This window comes from Xiphophorus maculatus, chromosome 9, assembly GCF_002775205.1.
Source record: "Xiphophorus maculatus strain JP 163 A chromosome 9, X_maculatus-5.0-male, whole genome shotgun sequence".
NCBI lineage: Eukaryota > Metazoa > Chordata > Actinopteri > Cyprinodontiformes > Poeciliidae > Xiphophorus > Xiphophorus maculatus.
The window spans coordinates 16,218,902-16,234,433 of NC_036451.1; the positions used below are offsets into that span (position 1 = coordinate 16,218,902).

At 38.1% G+C, this 15,532-nt stretch overlaps 2 protein-coding genes across 2 annotated transcripts; both read right to left on the reverse strand.

The window, feature by feature from the left end:
- Positions 1–153: 153 nt before the first annotated feature.
- On the reverse strand, positions 154–4,969 carry hsh2d (hematopoietic SH2 domain containing). The gene is made up of 6 exons (XM_023339286.1): positions 4,824–4,969; positions 4,331–4,459; positions 2,819–2,908; positions 2,577–2,742; positions 2,154–2,414; positions 154–1,329 (listed from the first exon to the last, which is right to left on the reverse strand). The coding sequence occupies exons 2-6, from the start codon at positions 4,453–4,455 to the stop codon at positions 883–885; spliced, it is 1,089 nt and encodes a 362-aa protein (XP_023195054.1). The 5' UTR covers positions 4,456–4,459; positions 4,824–4,969; the 3' UTR covers positions 154–882.
- Positions 4,970–8,849: 3,880 nt separating this feature from the next.
- Positions 8,850–14,867, reverse strand: rab8a (RAB8A, member RAS oncogene family). Its single transcript, XM_005806372.3, has 8 exons — positions 14,658–14,867; positions 13,238–13,298; positions 12,765–12,825; positions 12,347–12,424; positions 12,149–12,238; positions 12,004–12,069; positions 10,787–10,837; positions 8,850–10,683 (listed from the first exon to the last, which is right to left on the reverse strand). The coding sequence occupies exons 1-8, from the start codon at positions 14,779–14,781 to the stop codon at positions 10,594–10,596; spliced, it is 621 nt and encodes a 206-aa protein (XP_005806429.1). The 5' UTR covers positions 14,782–14,867; the 3' UTR covers positions 8,850–10,593.
- Positions 14,868–15,532: the final 665 nt, after the last annotated feature.

Here is a 15,532-nt window from a genome sequence, read left to right on the forward strand (position 1 = left end):
GTCTTGAAAGATGTAATCTACAAGATCTGAAACTCTGGCAGGGACAAAACACCAGAGCGTGTACTGACAGGCTCTTTGTGTTTAAAAATTAATTATCTACTGCACAGGATTTGCAAATACTACAATGTGCATCTCTTAAAGTGCTTTATTTTGGTCATTTAACGATATTACATCTACATATCAAAAGTATACATGTGAAATAACAAGTTTTGCAACCACCAAAGTCTGCATTGAATATACATTAGAAAGTTACAAAGGTACATATTATACATTATACATACAGTATTTCAATGAAAACTGTTTGCAACAACTGTTTTAACTCACTTTATAGCTGTGAAACCAGCATGACCAGTATTCATTTTCTCTCTTTCAGTTGCACCTTTTTGATAACAGATGTTATCAAATGTATCACCCATTTGTCTGCTGTAAGACTCAACAAAAATATTTTCACAAGTTTTCTTTGCAGGGATTTGTTACTTCATTGAAGTGTAAAACATTTATGGAAAGTTAATGCCTAAAATTGCAGCAGGTTACCTTTATTTACATGTGTTGCTTTGTAGGTTGTCACAAAAAATTCAAACAGTGTAACAGTGAATCTGACTCTGTCTAAACGGAACAAAAATATTTTTTTAAAGCCAAATTAGATCTGGATTAATTTGGATAATCAGTTTTCAAAGAAAGATGTCATACAAGTTATATATGGAGGTTTATGTTGTGGAAACAAAATACACGCCTGCATTTTATTCATCCCCTTTCTACACATCACAAATTTGTAGTCAAGATTTCTTGATCCGGCGATTTCTCCTTACTATCTACTGATGGGGTTGCAGTGTAATTCACAACACAGTCAATAGGGGAAGCTTTAAAATGAATGCCAGTATCTCAGTAACCTGGAGCAAAAGGTGGAGGTGATCTGTACTCTTGAGGTAGCATTTGATCGTTTAGTCTCACGTCTGTGTGGTGTTGAGGGGGAACACGAAATGTGAGCTCTCCTGTGATTTCCTGGTATTCGTTTTCTATGACTTCGCTGCTGTCATTTGGCCCATTAGTAATCTCTGCATAGACGTTTTCCTGTGGGTTGCTCATCTTCTTCTGGAATTTCTTCTTGAGGCTCTTTAGGTTCACAGCTACTGATGGCCTCAGATCATGTAACTTCACTGGCTGGATGTTGGTGAAGAGTTTTCTCTCGGTGGCTGACGGTGTAGAGGAGCTGTCGGACACCGAGGTTGTTCTGCTGCAGACAAGGTTTTGCTTTTGGACAACATGATTCCTCAAAGGGACTTCAGGAGGCTGGATACACGGAGAGCTATTCCTCATATTTGGTGCTGGCTGCAGATCAGAAACATAAAACACAGGACACATGGATTTAGATTTTAAAATCTCATTCATGTCTCTTAAACATAGAGTGTAATAAGTTGGCGATCAGTCTCGTCTCTGAGGTTTAAGGTAGAAAAATATTCCAACAGGCAAAGAAATTGTAGTCTCTTCGATCACTTCATTGCATCTGCAAAAAAAAATTAATAGCGGATAAACGGTGGGCCACAAACTGTGGTGTCTGGTTGTTTTAATTTTCAAGAGGAACAGAAACATGAAGGTGCGCATTAACCTCCAACATCTAACTTAGCATGCATGTTTTAGGAAGCCAGAGTACTTGCATGCAGTGTGAGAACACAAAAACAGCACAAAGAAAAGCCCCAGCTGGAAGTCAAGCCCAAGTTGAGGCAGTAGTGTTAATAACCTCACCACCCTGCAGCTCAAAACTGGTTTTTGCCCTGCAGACATGTCTGATTTTGTAACTAAATGTAAAGCAGAAAATGCAAAATGTCCATTACATTGTCTGGAGTAAAAACTAATCAGACTAATTTCAACTGTGCTAAATCTCTGTCTTGTACAATATGTAACACACCCTCAGCAAAGGCAAAGGGTGCCTCAATAAAAGTTAAAAGGGAACCAAAATGCAATGTAAAGAAAAATCTGTAAAATAAAAAAAATAGATATTAAAAAGTAAGAATCATCATTTACCACAAAATGTAAATAAAAAATGTATACATGAGCATTCTTCTTGAAACAACAAAACTGTTTCCATCTTGGCAGTTTGACCACAAAACATTACTGAATTAGTTGAAATTCGGTAATGTTTCTTTTCACATTACCGAAGCAGGAAGAGGAGAGGTGAAGTGTTGGAAATCGTCCTCCAAACTAGGGTAGAGTTTGTTTGGTTGGCTGTTTGGGAGAAAGAGTACAGAGTTCCTCAGGTTGTTGGGTCGATAAGGAAGGGCGGGTGGGATCTCGTCCGCCAGTTGTGGGTGACTCGGGTTGGATTGTCGGAGGTTATTTGGTAGCAGACTGGTGGTGTAGCTTCGGGGTCTTTGGGAGAACAGTATTTCTGCATAGTCTGTACGGTCAGCTGATGACTAAAATAAGATGAGACAAAGCAGGCACTGATTCACTTTTGGACTTAATTCAACTTGCACACAATTGTTTGCAATTTTTTTTCTTTTGCAATATTCATCAAAACCATATAAACTTTGAGGATGCAAATCCATATCAAGAAGAAGAGACACTTATATTCTTACCTTTCCACAAGCAACTGTGAGCACCTGATTGAAAGGCATGATGGGATTCCGGCAGTGAAAGTCCACCAGGTCCTGCAGACTCCTGTGAGTCCTGTTCTCCCCTAATATGATGTACTGGCCGTCCTCCAGGACATCAATCATGAAGTGTCTGCAGTGTTCGTCTTCACTGAGGTAGGCCCACACAACAGAGTGATGATTTTGACCTCTTAGTCAAACGGCACAACAAAGCTGTGAACACTCACCGATATGAGAGGGTGTAGCCAACTCTGCTCTCGCTGACTCTGATGAGGAAGTAGCCGGGCGGCTTCAACGTGAGCCGCTCTTCTGCTGTCCTACACAAATCAGCGCAGACAAAGGCCTCTTTCATACACACACTTTCAGCTGGAAATGCATTTTTAACTGCGCCACTATCGCATTTTCAATTTTTTAATGGCCACAGAAAAAATACTTTTACATAATAACAGCATATTCTCTCATTCACAAATTATGGAAAATAAACTGTCCAGAATAATAACTAAATATAGAAAGACTGTGTTTGTTTTGTTTTGCTTCGAGAAAAGATTTCTTTTAGAATCGTAAGTATCCCAAAGTCGTTGTCAATACAGTAAACTGAAACCTATCCAATACTGATTAGCTTAACCCATTGTCTATTGTTTAAATTGGGTGTGGGCAGATCTGTTGAGTGTGAAAGATTAATAATTTGTAGCACAAGTAAAGGTCAGGACTGAGTAAATATTGCAGCAAAGCTGTAGCAAATAGAACTATTGTTTTTTTTAATAGGTCAATCAACAGATGTCCTTCCTTCAAATTGCAAACAATCATGGTTCACTTTTATGCTGCACGCATCATAGGTCTGCAACAAGCACAGAACAATGAAAGGAACTAACTGAGAAATAAAACGAATGACAGAAATGTTGCTGTGCAGTTCTGCATCTTTCTCTTGCTGATTCTGATGATTTCTGCTTTGTATGAAACTGACCCTCTATAAATACCAATACCAGTGGGAGTCATGTCTGCAGATGCAGTTATAGGAAGAAGTATATTAACACAATGCACTAACTGAAAACCAGATGCACATTATGACTTTCTAATAAAACTCAACTTGCATTTCAGCTGGTAATTACTTGCACTGTTGCAGCAGGAGGAAACGTCTGCTGGAGGAAATGTTTTGTCACGTCACATCCACCAACTTCAATGCATTTTAACGCAATTTTATGTTGTTTTCTTACTTTTTGTTCCTCTAAAGGATTGTTCTGTATTTAACTCCATTCACCTTGCCCCCAACTTTGATTAACTTCCTTTTTCCTGCTGAAGAAACCGCCCCCTACCATAATGCTACCACCACCATGTTTCACTGTGAGGATGGTATGGTAGTTTTAAAGTGGCACTATGTGATAAAATATTAACACCTGTACAGGGCCGTGCTCACCACTTATTTCCTGTTCAGTAATTGGTGAAGATTCAAAACTTGAAGTTTTAAGCAAAAGTCTCATTAATTGGTCCTTTTGCATTTTTTCTTTTTTAGCTTTCTTTCAAAACTGTATGTTTTGTATTTGATTGTTTTCAAGAAACTCATTAAAGCAACCTTTAAATAGCTTGCGTTAGTAAGCTATTTTAAGCTTACTAAAACAATCGCTGCACCTTGTGACACTGACATCATTCCTGTGTGTGATTGGTAAGAGCCCAGCTCTCTCCTGTACATTCCTACTGCTGCAGTGGCAGATGGAAGATGGTGATAGACTTTGAAAACTTACTTCCTCGTAATGATCCCATGAAACCAATCTGGAACCGAGCCGTTCCTGAACAAAGACCTGAGCTGGGACTCCGTGAACCAGGTTAAAGGATCCTGTTGACCCTGTGTCGCCTGACTCCACTCCATCGTCCTGACAAAATAAAAACATCATGTAGTTCTGTTGTAATGCACATCCAAATTACTTATTCCACTGACTCATTACATTAGATATTTTCTACGCAGTGTTCATTAAACCGCAAACTCATTACCCTTCTCGGTATTTGTTGTTCCTTCATAAGGAAGTGTTTTCATGTAATACACTGAGAACATTTTTCCTCTCTAAGACTTTTCACAAAAGCAAACTTTAACTTCTAACTATTTTCATTCAAACCAAAGAAAACAAGTTGCTTTTAAAGAGTGAAACAGAACTCTGCTACAGTTGATGACAATGAAGATCCACATCAGTTCTTTTTGCTGCGTAAATCTAAGCTCAGAGCAACACAAATGTGACTCACCTTCTTTGATAGCTTCAGGGTGAAATGACGCTGCAGAACTCAGTCACCTGTCAACACCTGCGTGGGGGCGGAGGCAAAGTCTTCCCGTGACAGCAGCACATTCAGGGACACATATTTGGAAAAAAACAGAATGCAGTGTTTTACATTTGCAAAATATTTGCAAATATTTGCAAATATTTGCAGTTTTCTTCTACCATCCATCTCTCCTATGACCTTTGAAGAAGCTTCCCCGTCTCTGCTGCAGAAAAGCAACCCAACAGCAGGATGGATACTTGCACCGCTTTGCTTCACAGTTTTTGAGGCTGATATTTGATATCAGTTTTCCACACAGCATTTTGTTTGTTGGGCAAAAGTTCAAAGTTTGGTCTCATCTTACCAGAGAACCTTGTACCAGATGTTGCTCCGCTCCATATGCGGCTTAAAACATATCGCAAATAGGATTTCATTTGTCTTTCTTCCACAACAGTTTTCTTCTTGTTGTTCTTCCCTGAAGGCCACATTTGTGAAGCGCATAACTTGCTGCCCCCTCCTCAAATTGCCCCTCCTGAGCCGTAGATCATTGCAGGTCCTCCCGAGGTACCACAGGCCTCTTGGCTGGTTTTCTGATTAATGCTGTCCTTCCATCGCCTCTGAGTTTAAGAGGGCTGCAGATGTGCCATCCTCTTTCAGTTTTAGGATAATGGATTTAATAGTACTTTGTGAGATGCTCAATGTTTAATATACTGTTGCATGACTTAACACCAGCTATTAAACAAATTTATCCCTGACCCGTCTGCTGTGTTCCTTAGTGTAAATGATGTCTTGTTCTCCAAGTGTAATGTCCTCCAAACCCCAATCCTTTCACTGTACAACTGTATTATTATGACTTACACTCAGGTTGACTCTATCCAACAATTTATTGATGCCTAAGGGCAGCTGATTGTAGTGAATTTTATTTATAGGCATCAGAGAAAAAGGGCTGACTATAAATACACACCACAACTTTGAGAATTTTACTCATAAAAATGTAAAAATCCAAATTTGCATGATTTTCTTTCAGTTCCAATGATTATGAACTACTCTGTGCTGTTTAAACACACACCTCTAGACCATCTACTGATGTTGTAATGCTACACATTGTTTTGAAAAAGTTCAAAGTGGCTGTAAATCCCTTTACAGAGCACTGTTTGTAGCCAGATGTCTGATGCTTGGTCAAACAGAGGGTTAAGTCACCTCTAAATGGGATTTCTATTTCTGTGGAAGCAGATGTTCTCATGTGTTTAAGATTATGAGTGGAAAAAAACAATTGAGTGGCTCATGACTTGACTTACCCTCCTGTCAGTGTTACATAACCTACAGCTGCTCAAGTCTACAAAGATAAGAGTTTATGTGAGTGTTTTTAATTTAGTATTCCAGTAAATCTTCAGAGTCATTTTTTTCCTGAATTTAAACTTGGACAATGACCCCAAAGCTACAATAAAGCAACGATCCATCACAAACTGTCGGCATCTGGAGCCTGAGTAGTATCAGTCCTCATTTATTGTTCTGGCTTGCCAGGAGCCAGATTGTGATGTCAGAACAAGCTGTTTTTTGTGCAAATCTTAGTGGTCAGCTCTGACAGGCTACACACAAAACTCCATCTTTTGCTGTTTTCAGTTTGAAACTTCCTGGATTTAATACAAAAGGAAATTAACCATCCCTACATGCATTACCAGAGACTTTGTGGAAGACAATAAAATCCCAGTCAACTAATGAATTAGTCTGCTGTGTGCTTTCGGTGACAAATTAACAGCTTTATGATCTGATTCACTGAACTTCCACAAAGACATTTCAGAACAGCCCTCCAACTTGACAAGTGACTCAGTTGATGCCTGAACAAAGGTCAAAGCACACTGATTTCCCTCTGTGACTGTTTGTAAAACAGAAGTGTTGGAATGCCACGGAAGTATTTTTTCGAGGACTCTTCTCCATTTGCTCTCTTTACAAGCATTCACACATTTGTTTCCACAAAAGAAAGGGAGCCATTTTATTTGATAGATTGGGCTGTGTTTTTGCATGAATGGAGGGGAAAAGCAAGTAAAAGCTTTGTTGTAACCTGGTATTTGTCACTTTGTGGTCTCCCTTCACTTCTCTGTGAGTTAATATATTTTAAATAAAACAATTGAAGGCTGCAGCTTATAATACACACACATTTGGCCGACTTGCAGGAAGAGGAAGTGTACCAGTGGCCAGTTTTTTTGTTAGATTAGTTATAGGTGTATACAAATTAGTGCTTAAAATATTTAATATTTGCACAAAACCAAGAAAATACCAGAGTAGAAGGATAAACAAAATGCAAACTCTACACATTCTTCAGATGTTGAGCAAGCTGTCGGGAGGTGAGAGGTGTGGCTCACCTTGGAAAGGTTGCCTGGCCATCATCACACAGAAAATCAACTATGAACGAACTCACTTTTACCTAGAGGCAATTCAGAGTTGGGAATTAACCTGTCATGCGTGTTTTTCATCTGTTGGAGGAAGTGTGAGTACCTGGAGGAACCGACACACACACACATGTCTAGTAGCCCTTTCAAATGTGAACCCAAATGAAAAGTGAACCATTAAGTACTCTGTTTCTTACTCTGCCATGTTACAACTACAAGCTTCTCACAAAATTGCATATAGTAAACCCAAAGTATCACATAAAAGCAAAATGTAAGGAAAATATTGCATGGTTTTCCTTCTTTTTTTAACAAATATTTACAGATCTTCAAAAAATGGCATTGACATTCACATTTAGCCTATCTTACTCTGGTATCCCTGAAAAAAATAAAACTTAATATCAGTATAAAGGCTGTTTAAAGGCCTCACAGATTTACTGGAGGAAAAATAACTAATAAAATAGCATCACAATGACCGAGGGACGTAGAGATAAAGTTGTGGAGAAGTTTAAAGCACAGTTAAGTAATAAAACAACATCTCAAGTTTATCATGATATTATTGTCCACCAAAACTGACAGGCTGGTCAAACAAATGAGAAAGGCAGCTCAGAGTAACTCTACCAAATGCTATTGGTAAGTCTCTCCACAAATATGACCACTATGGAAAAGGAGCAGAAAGATATCACGGAAATAGAAGCACTAGAAAATCCTGTTTCTTGTTTGCTAGAAGACATTTAAGGAAGACAATCTTCTGGTCAGATGAGACCAAAATTAGATCCTTTTGTCAGCAAGCAAAATGCAAAAACTAACATTTCAGGTCACCGTGAGCACATCTCCACCAACGGAGCTTTACACAGAACAATCCAGGAGGCTCCAAAAGACTTGAGACTGAGGCAAGAACTTACTTTTCACCAGTACAAGACTAAAACACACAGCCAGAGTTACAATGGAGTGGCTTATATCTAACAATATTCATGTGTTAGATTAGTCCCACTAATACTTAGCACTAAATCCATTTTATAATCTGTGGATAGAAGATGGAAATGCAGCAAAATGTGGTTGTGACATTTATGGAGTTTGCATTCAAATTTGAATCAAACTTGTCAAATCTTATCTGTAAATTATGTTTGAAAACCAGCATCACTTTCCTTCAGCATAAACAAGCATGAATGTTGTACTGATAATTGATTAAAATCTAATAAAAATACATTTAAGTTATGTGACAAGACTTTTAACTGATTTATCATAACTGATTGTGTGTATGTTGTCCTTGAAAGAAATGTAAAGAATTTCCAGGTAAAATGTAATGAGATTCAAGGTAAAAATACAAGCAAGTTGCATAACCCAATCCTAGTAAAGTACTTCTTTTAATCTTGTCGCGAATCATATTAATGATTGCTGAGATTGACGTACAGTATATCCAACCGATCACATGTTCCTTACTTCCTTAAATGCAACAGACCTTATATGCAAATAAATACCAAGTTGCAAATGGGAAAACCTGACATTAACTCACCTAAAACAGAACCTCATGTGATTTCTGATTGAAAACTGCAGAAAATCTGAGTGAAGCACTGCACTCATAAAGAAAAACCCAGCTCCAGATACGCAACAGAGAACACCAAAACATGTCAAAGAATCTTTTTAATAAATCAAAGGTACATATATCTACAAAAAGTGTAGATCAATAGGATTTATGAAACTACAGTACAATCATTGAAGATCTTATTTACAATTGCTGAAGTATTTATTTGATGTATTCCACACCGAGTCCATCGATAATCTCTGAGGAAATCCCAACCTGACTTTAGGAATGTTGAAGATATGAGAACACTGTCAAATTCAGAAAGACAGAGAATCAATTCACTAATCAAATGGTGCTTTAATCAAATGGGTCTTCAGAGAACTGCTGAAAACAAACCAAAAGCTCAAAAGTTAACCACAGACTAAGCATGAAGTTACAGGTGTGATTCAGTAACTTTTATAGCACCACGAGTAATTAAGAGACTCTCATTGGAATGACCTCTCATATGAACTCAGATTTCTAATAATTTCCTATTTTTAACCCTGTGAACAAAATTCTGGAGATCCTAATTTCAAATAAAGCATGTTGAATCACATGTGCAAAACAGTTGTTTTTTTTAGGTTTTACCATGAGCAGACAGAATGCTGCGAGGGCAGCTTCACTACGACGCCGACCGCCTTTAGCTGCTATCTGCAGAAACATTCAACCAGCAAGTGGGAATGCTTTGGTAAAAGACTAATGGGACTCGATGGCTTAGACGACTGAGGCGTCACAGCTCAGGTGTTTTTCAGGAGGACCAAAGAGGGTAAATAAATCTCTTGTGCATTAATATCTTTTGTTTCTTTCAGTTAAGACTCGCAACAGTCAATAAATGTTAAGAACTTTTTTTTTGTATAAACAGGAAGAACAAAAAGGAAAAAGTGCATACTCAATAAGAACATAAAAAGGGCACTTTGTCATTTTGGTGCTATGTCTTGTTTCTCTCCATAAATACTGCTACAGCACAGCCCCAATCCAAGGCCCAGGAAACTGTCGAGTACGTGTTCCCCCATTGGAACGGACAAGTGGATCGAGTAGAAAAAAAACCCAAAAGCGTAAAACAATGATTTCATCGTCGCTGCGATTCCTCCTGCACTATCCTCCAGGTGTTTGGGTGTGAGTACGGCTGTTCGTCTTACTTTAACTTAGACTGCACCGAATACAAGGCAACCGTCTGCGTACATAATAAGCGCAAACCAGAGGCCCGACATACGTCACATTGCACATCAAAGTGTTAACGAGAAGCGTGGAATGTTTCAACCCATGAAGAACGATAAAGACGGACAGAAAATGTAAATCCCACGAGGAGGTGTGATGAGTAAAAGGTACGTTTTCATAATCAGTGATACACATAGATATTTACATGCTGCATTTTACATGTCGTAGATGTAAAAACAAAAGAAAATTTTGACCAAGCTGTCAGTGCAAACATGTAGCAGAATCTGGGGTCCTGTTGTCTAGAAGAATGAAATAAATAGACTTTGTAAAGTCAGATGGCAGAAAAAGTGGGCAGAAAAGGTTTGATCGTCTTCAATGTCTCACCAGGAGACAGCCTTTAAAAGTGAATAAAATTTCTGGATTCAAGTCGAAGCTGTCAGTGTGTAACCGAGGCCGCAGCTGCTAAATCCACAGGTAGGAAGACTAGGAGGGATTTTTATTTTTTTTTTATCTAATTAATCAAAGGATAAATCAGAAGAAGGAAGACGAGGGAGGAAGAATAAAACAGGCATCAGAGTGTGCTCTGTCCAGTTCTGTCCAGTGGGGGACGCAGTTAAGGCGATGGTGGATGTCGGCGCTACCGTCTTTCTCACAGAAGCGTGCAGCGGAAGAAGCTGCTCTTCTTGGGCTGCTCTGAAATCTTGACTCCCGGGTTGCTGCTCTGAGGGTTGTTGCCCTCCTGAAATAGACAGACGAAGAGTTTCCAGTTTTGAGAAAACGGCAAAAACGAAAATTCTCCCCAACCGGCAGTGAACTGCGTCGCACCGTGTTTTCACTCTTACCAGTTTCTTGTCCATCTTTGCCTTAATATCTCTGGCGAGGGTTAGGAAGGCCTGCAGACAAAAACAAGCATGCACATTAGTTGTGTCTCAGATGAATGCTTCAGGAGAGGTGGGAGTGTGCAGTTGTGTGAGAAGACGACCTCAGGGGGGAAAAAAATAGAAAAGAAAAGGAAATGGTCTGTTATCTTTCCCCCACATGAAACCAGATGTACCACAGACGTGAATCGTGATTAAACATGTAGTCATCTAGCCGTGACAATCCGACACTATTACATCAACAAATATGCTCATCCCTGTGAGGGAGCCAGTTTAGACAAATGCAGGAGACGGCGTCTCCGTTTATTATGCTCATTAATTATGCAGCACCTCAGATACATAGACTCTGAAGAGTGTCAGATGTAAACTTTTTAATGAGGTTATTGTCACCATGTCTAGGATTTCAAGTTCTCCAAATTGTAAACCAGAGAAAGTGTCAGAGTCAGAGCTCTTTAGCAGCCAATAGATACCAGTTGCTGCACGCTGCCGGTCAGCTGCCTGAAAGAAGCATTTTTCCTACACTAAAAGACATTTATCAACTGCTTTAAAATATTTCTGGCAATATGGCTGAAAAACGTAACACAATATAAGATATTTATATCGGCTAATATGGATAATTACTGATTAGTTTTTTTTTTATTTTAAATAACTGAAATAGCGCCAAACTGGTGGCGGCATTTCAACCTTTATCTGTTCTTTTTATTTTAAGTAGTTATGAGGCATGGTAGTGAGTTGTTGTTGCTAGGTAGCCAGAGTGAGACAGTGGGTGCCTCTAACCTTCCCGATAAAGTCTTTCCTCTGCCTACATCCCCCAGAATGCTGTGCGGTTCTAGATCAGAGTTCAGTGAAATTACTGAAAACTATCAGATGTATTAGCTATCAAAATTGATCATGTGTCTATTGTGATGTATATTGTTATTGATTTATTGTCCACCTAAACACAAATAGGGTGGAAATTAAAGAAGCGCCACTTTATTGATTAAGCTAACACTATTTTATTTCTACAGGTGACAAAGTACAAGCATAGAGTCTGGCAATGCAGCAGCTTGTTGCTTTTCAATAATCGCAAAACTAAGTAGCCCCAAAAGATTGAAGCACTTGTACACCATCCTGTAACATGTGGGCTATTCTCACTGATTTTCTGAGTAATAAAAGTAAAGAAAGAAAAGGAAGGGACTCACATTCTCCACATTGATGTTTGCTTTTGCACTCGTTTCCATGAACTTGATACCGTACTCCAATGCCAGCTGAACAGGTTCAGAGAATAAAAAGTCAGAAACGATGCAAGGGGAAAAAAAGACTCCATGACATCCCCGCTATTCTTACTTTCTCTCCTCTGTCTTTGGACACTTGTCGCTTGTCATTGACATCACATTTATTCCCCAGGACCATCCTCTCTACATCTGCAGAGGCATGCTGCAGGAAAAACAAAATATGGTGAGGTAAATAGGTGATTACAGTAGTGAAGTACTTTCACTACTGTCATCTTTGCAGAATATTGTCACCAAAAATCTAAGGTCTTACCTCTTCTATATTCCTTATCCAGTTCTTGATGTTGTCAAAGGACTTCTCGTTGGTAATGTCATACACTAACATGATGCCCTAGAGAAGTCAGAAAAAAACATTTAAGAAAAAAAAATGTTAAAATCTGATTCCATTTCCTACTTATCTGATTGCTAGATTAAATATAATTTTCTGTAATGTATGTTTATCTGACTCATCTGTATATTTTCAAATTAAGACATAGGCATGCAGCTAAGCCTAAACTAAACAAGAGGCGAACAAAACACTCCTCATTTTCAGGTGTGTAGAGCATAAAGAAGAACACCAGTACGAGGCGTGTTTCTGAAAAGGTAAAGGATTAACAGCTAGTAGCTAAATGAATGTCACTGCACCTGTTCAGTTTCAACGTATCATCAGTAAAGATGACAATGCATCTTACCATGGCTCCTCTGTAGTAGGCTGTTGTGATGGTCCTGAATCTCTCTTGTCCCGCCGTGTCCCTGCACACATGAAAAAAAAAAAATATTTCTGTAAAATTTCCTTTTTTTACTGCTGTGGCTTACAAAATTAGATTGCATTAGACAGTTCTCACTGTCATTTGTTTATACACTTATTAGAGCTGAGGGCTGTAAATAGAATAGAATAGAAGTACTTTATTCATCCCAGCGGGGAAATTACTTCGCAGTTACAGCATAGAGACAAGACACAATAACAACTACTACTGAGTAGTAGTTGTAGATAAAATAAAAAATAAAATATAAAATGCTATAAATTGTAAAAATATAAAATGCTAAGTAAACAAGTAAGTAGCCACTTTGTCAATAAAAAAATAAATAAATAAGCTTATGGTGATAATACATACTAGGAACTACCTAGAACTAGTGTTAAATATTCAGCATTTGTTCGTCTCACCATATCTGTAGTTTGATCTTCTTTCCATCTAATTCTATTGTTCTGATTTTGAAGTCAATACCTGGGGAAAAAAACAAAGAAAAACAAACAAAACCTGAGTATTTTCATAAAGCAACAAAACTGTGTATGTTGTTTAGGAAATACTGAAGTATTATTTTGCAACATCACACTTAAACAACAACATTTAGTTACTGCATTTTAAACATCCATCCAGCAATCAGCTACATCCACTCATCCATGTTGGGACTGATGCCACTTAAAAAAGTGTTAAGTTCTAATAATTTTGAACTTTTTAATGCGTTTCTTTGTTAGGAAGGTTTTACGTTGACTTGCCCAACCTCCTTTAGCAAACATATGGTTTTAAATTGTACTGGCATGGCAAAAAAGGCTCCCATAGATCTAACCATGAGGTGCCACAGTCATGTCTATAGTTGGCATACTTTGTCCAACATATGAACAAACTATGCCAATGAGTGAAGATATTAAATGTCAGGACATCTTGCGACTGAATTCATTAGTGTCTTTTACATTATAATAGTAATACATGCCTTTTATATCAATCACAATATGTACTATTTATGGTTTAATTATTTATTATTTAGGATACATAGGTCTATAAATTTGTACTTTATTATAAATCCTTTATTTCATATAGGATTTAAAACTAATGCTGATTGAAATAATAAAAATAGGTGGCCAGAAAAAAGCCTGATCAGTGCATCACTATATTTTCTTTTACTCATCTTAGGTGAAATACCCAAAGAGTTTATTCAAGTAAAATAACACTACTTCAGCTAATTTTAATTCAAATAAATATTGTCCTATAGCTGTGACTCTGCTTGTTTGCACAAACTGCGTGGCTAACCTGGATTACAGATAGAAACCGGTCGTTGTGGTTAATTACGGTACATTTTACAAGTTGCGCTAATGTTTATTGGTGTAATAATAATCCATATTGTTCATTAAACACGGTAAAATAAGCCAAACTGAATGGCCTTTTATGGATGAACTTTAGATAAATATTCGTGATGTTCAGATTAATGGAGACTTTTTTTTTTATTGCGTTGTCAACAACAGATCGAAGTACAGGCCAGCTGGTCATAAGGGAAATGACACTGCCAACTAACTTGCTTTAGCTTTTAGCACGTTACCTCAGCTGTCAACGTCTGTGTAGCCTATAAAACAATCACAACGGGCTCGAAGCGAACACAAATCAGTGATATCCGTGCTTACAAAGCATTCAAGTCATGTTAATAATCAGTGAAGGTCTCCTAAAGACCTCTCCCTGAAGCCGGTTGGGCATTTCCTGAGTCGCTGAATGCTAGCCAGAAAAGTTAGCACCAACTTAGCATGACGGGATGGGCAGCTCCGGCGCCGCTTTTCAGTCAGCTGAGGCGTTAAGGATGCGAGCGCCACTCACCTATAGTTGAGATAAACGTTGAGTTGAAGGCATCTTCTGAAAATCTGAAAAGCACGCAGGTTTTCCCGACTCCCGAATCACCGATTAAAAGTAGTTTAAACAAGTAATCGTAAGTCTTCGCCATGTTATTAGCTAGCTTACTACTGCGGATGTCCCGCCCGTTGTGCAGACGGAGAGGTCGCTGCTGCTGCGGGGCGTCCTGTTGGTCAAATCAACTGTCACTCTGCGACGTCGTCGTGGCTCAGGAAGCCTGCTGCCGCCCGAGTGGGTGTGTTCGTTTTGGAGACTGTTGCCACCCGGATTAACTACAGTAAATTTGATATGTTTAACCAAGAACTCTTTATATATATATATATATATATATATATATATATATATATATATATATATATATATATATATATATATATATATATATATATATATATATGTACTTTTTTTTTTTACTTTATTTAAACAAAGTAAGCACAAACAAGTACAGGATGTTTAACTAAGAACTCGTTCTCCTCAGAAGGATGTGAAAAATGGCGTTGACTGATGTTGCGACGGAAATGAGACAATCCAACACGATCAGTGACAAGTCAGAGGCAGCAGGCTAAAATTAGTTTCTCCTTCAAAGAGAAAGGAAGCAACGACTACACTGGTGATAATAGAAATACCAAACATTCAAGGCTTTCTAGAGAAAAGTCTTTAAAAGTACTGGAGAAATTACTAGACATATTACTAAAACTAGTTATTTGACATTCAACAAGTGTAATGAAACAAGTCATCGTATTTTAGTACATAATATAAACATTTATTCTCATTCATAAAAATTTTTTCCAAGTGTAGAAAGATTTTACAACAGCATAAATTAAATAAAAACTAGAATTGAA

Excerpts from the sequence above, each read along its gene's own strand:
- hsh2d (XM_023339286.1), bottom strand. The coding sequence starts at position 4,455 with ATGGAGTGGAGTCAGGCGACACAGGGTCAACAGGATCCTTTAACCTGG. Across the intron at positions 2,415-2,576 it reads TCACAGTTGCTTGTGGAAAG|TCATCAGCTGACCGTACAGA; the intron begins GTAAGAATATAA and ends ATCTTATTTTAG. Across the intron at positions 1,330-2,153 it reads CCTCTCCTCTTCCTGCTTCG|CCAGCACCAAATATGAGGAA; the intron begins GTAATGTGAAAA and ends TCTGATCTGCAG.
- rab8a (XM_005806372.3), bottom strand. The coding sequence starts at position 14,781 with ATGGCGAAGACTTACGATTACTTGTTTAAACTACTTTTAATCGGTGAT. Across the intron at positions 13,299-14,657 it reads AACGTTTATCTCAACTATAG|GTATTGACTTCAAAATCAGA; the intron begins GTGAGTGGCGCT and ends TTTTTTCCCCAG. Across the intron at positions 12,425-12,764 it reads CCTACTACAGAGGAGCCATG|GGCATCATGTTAGTGTATGA; the intron begins GTAAGATGCATT and ends TGACTTCTCTAG.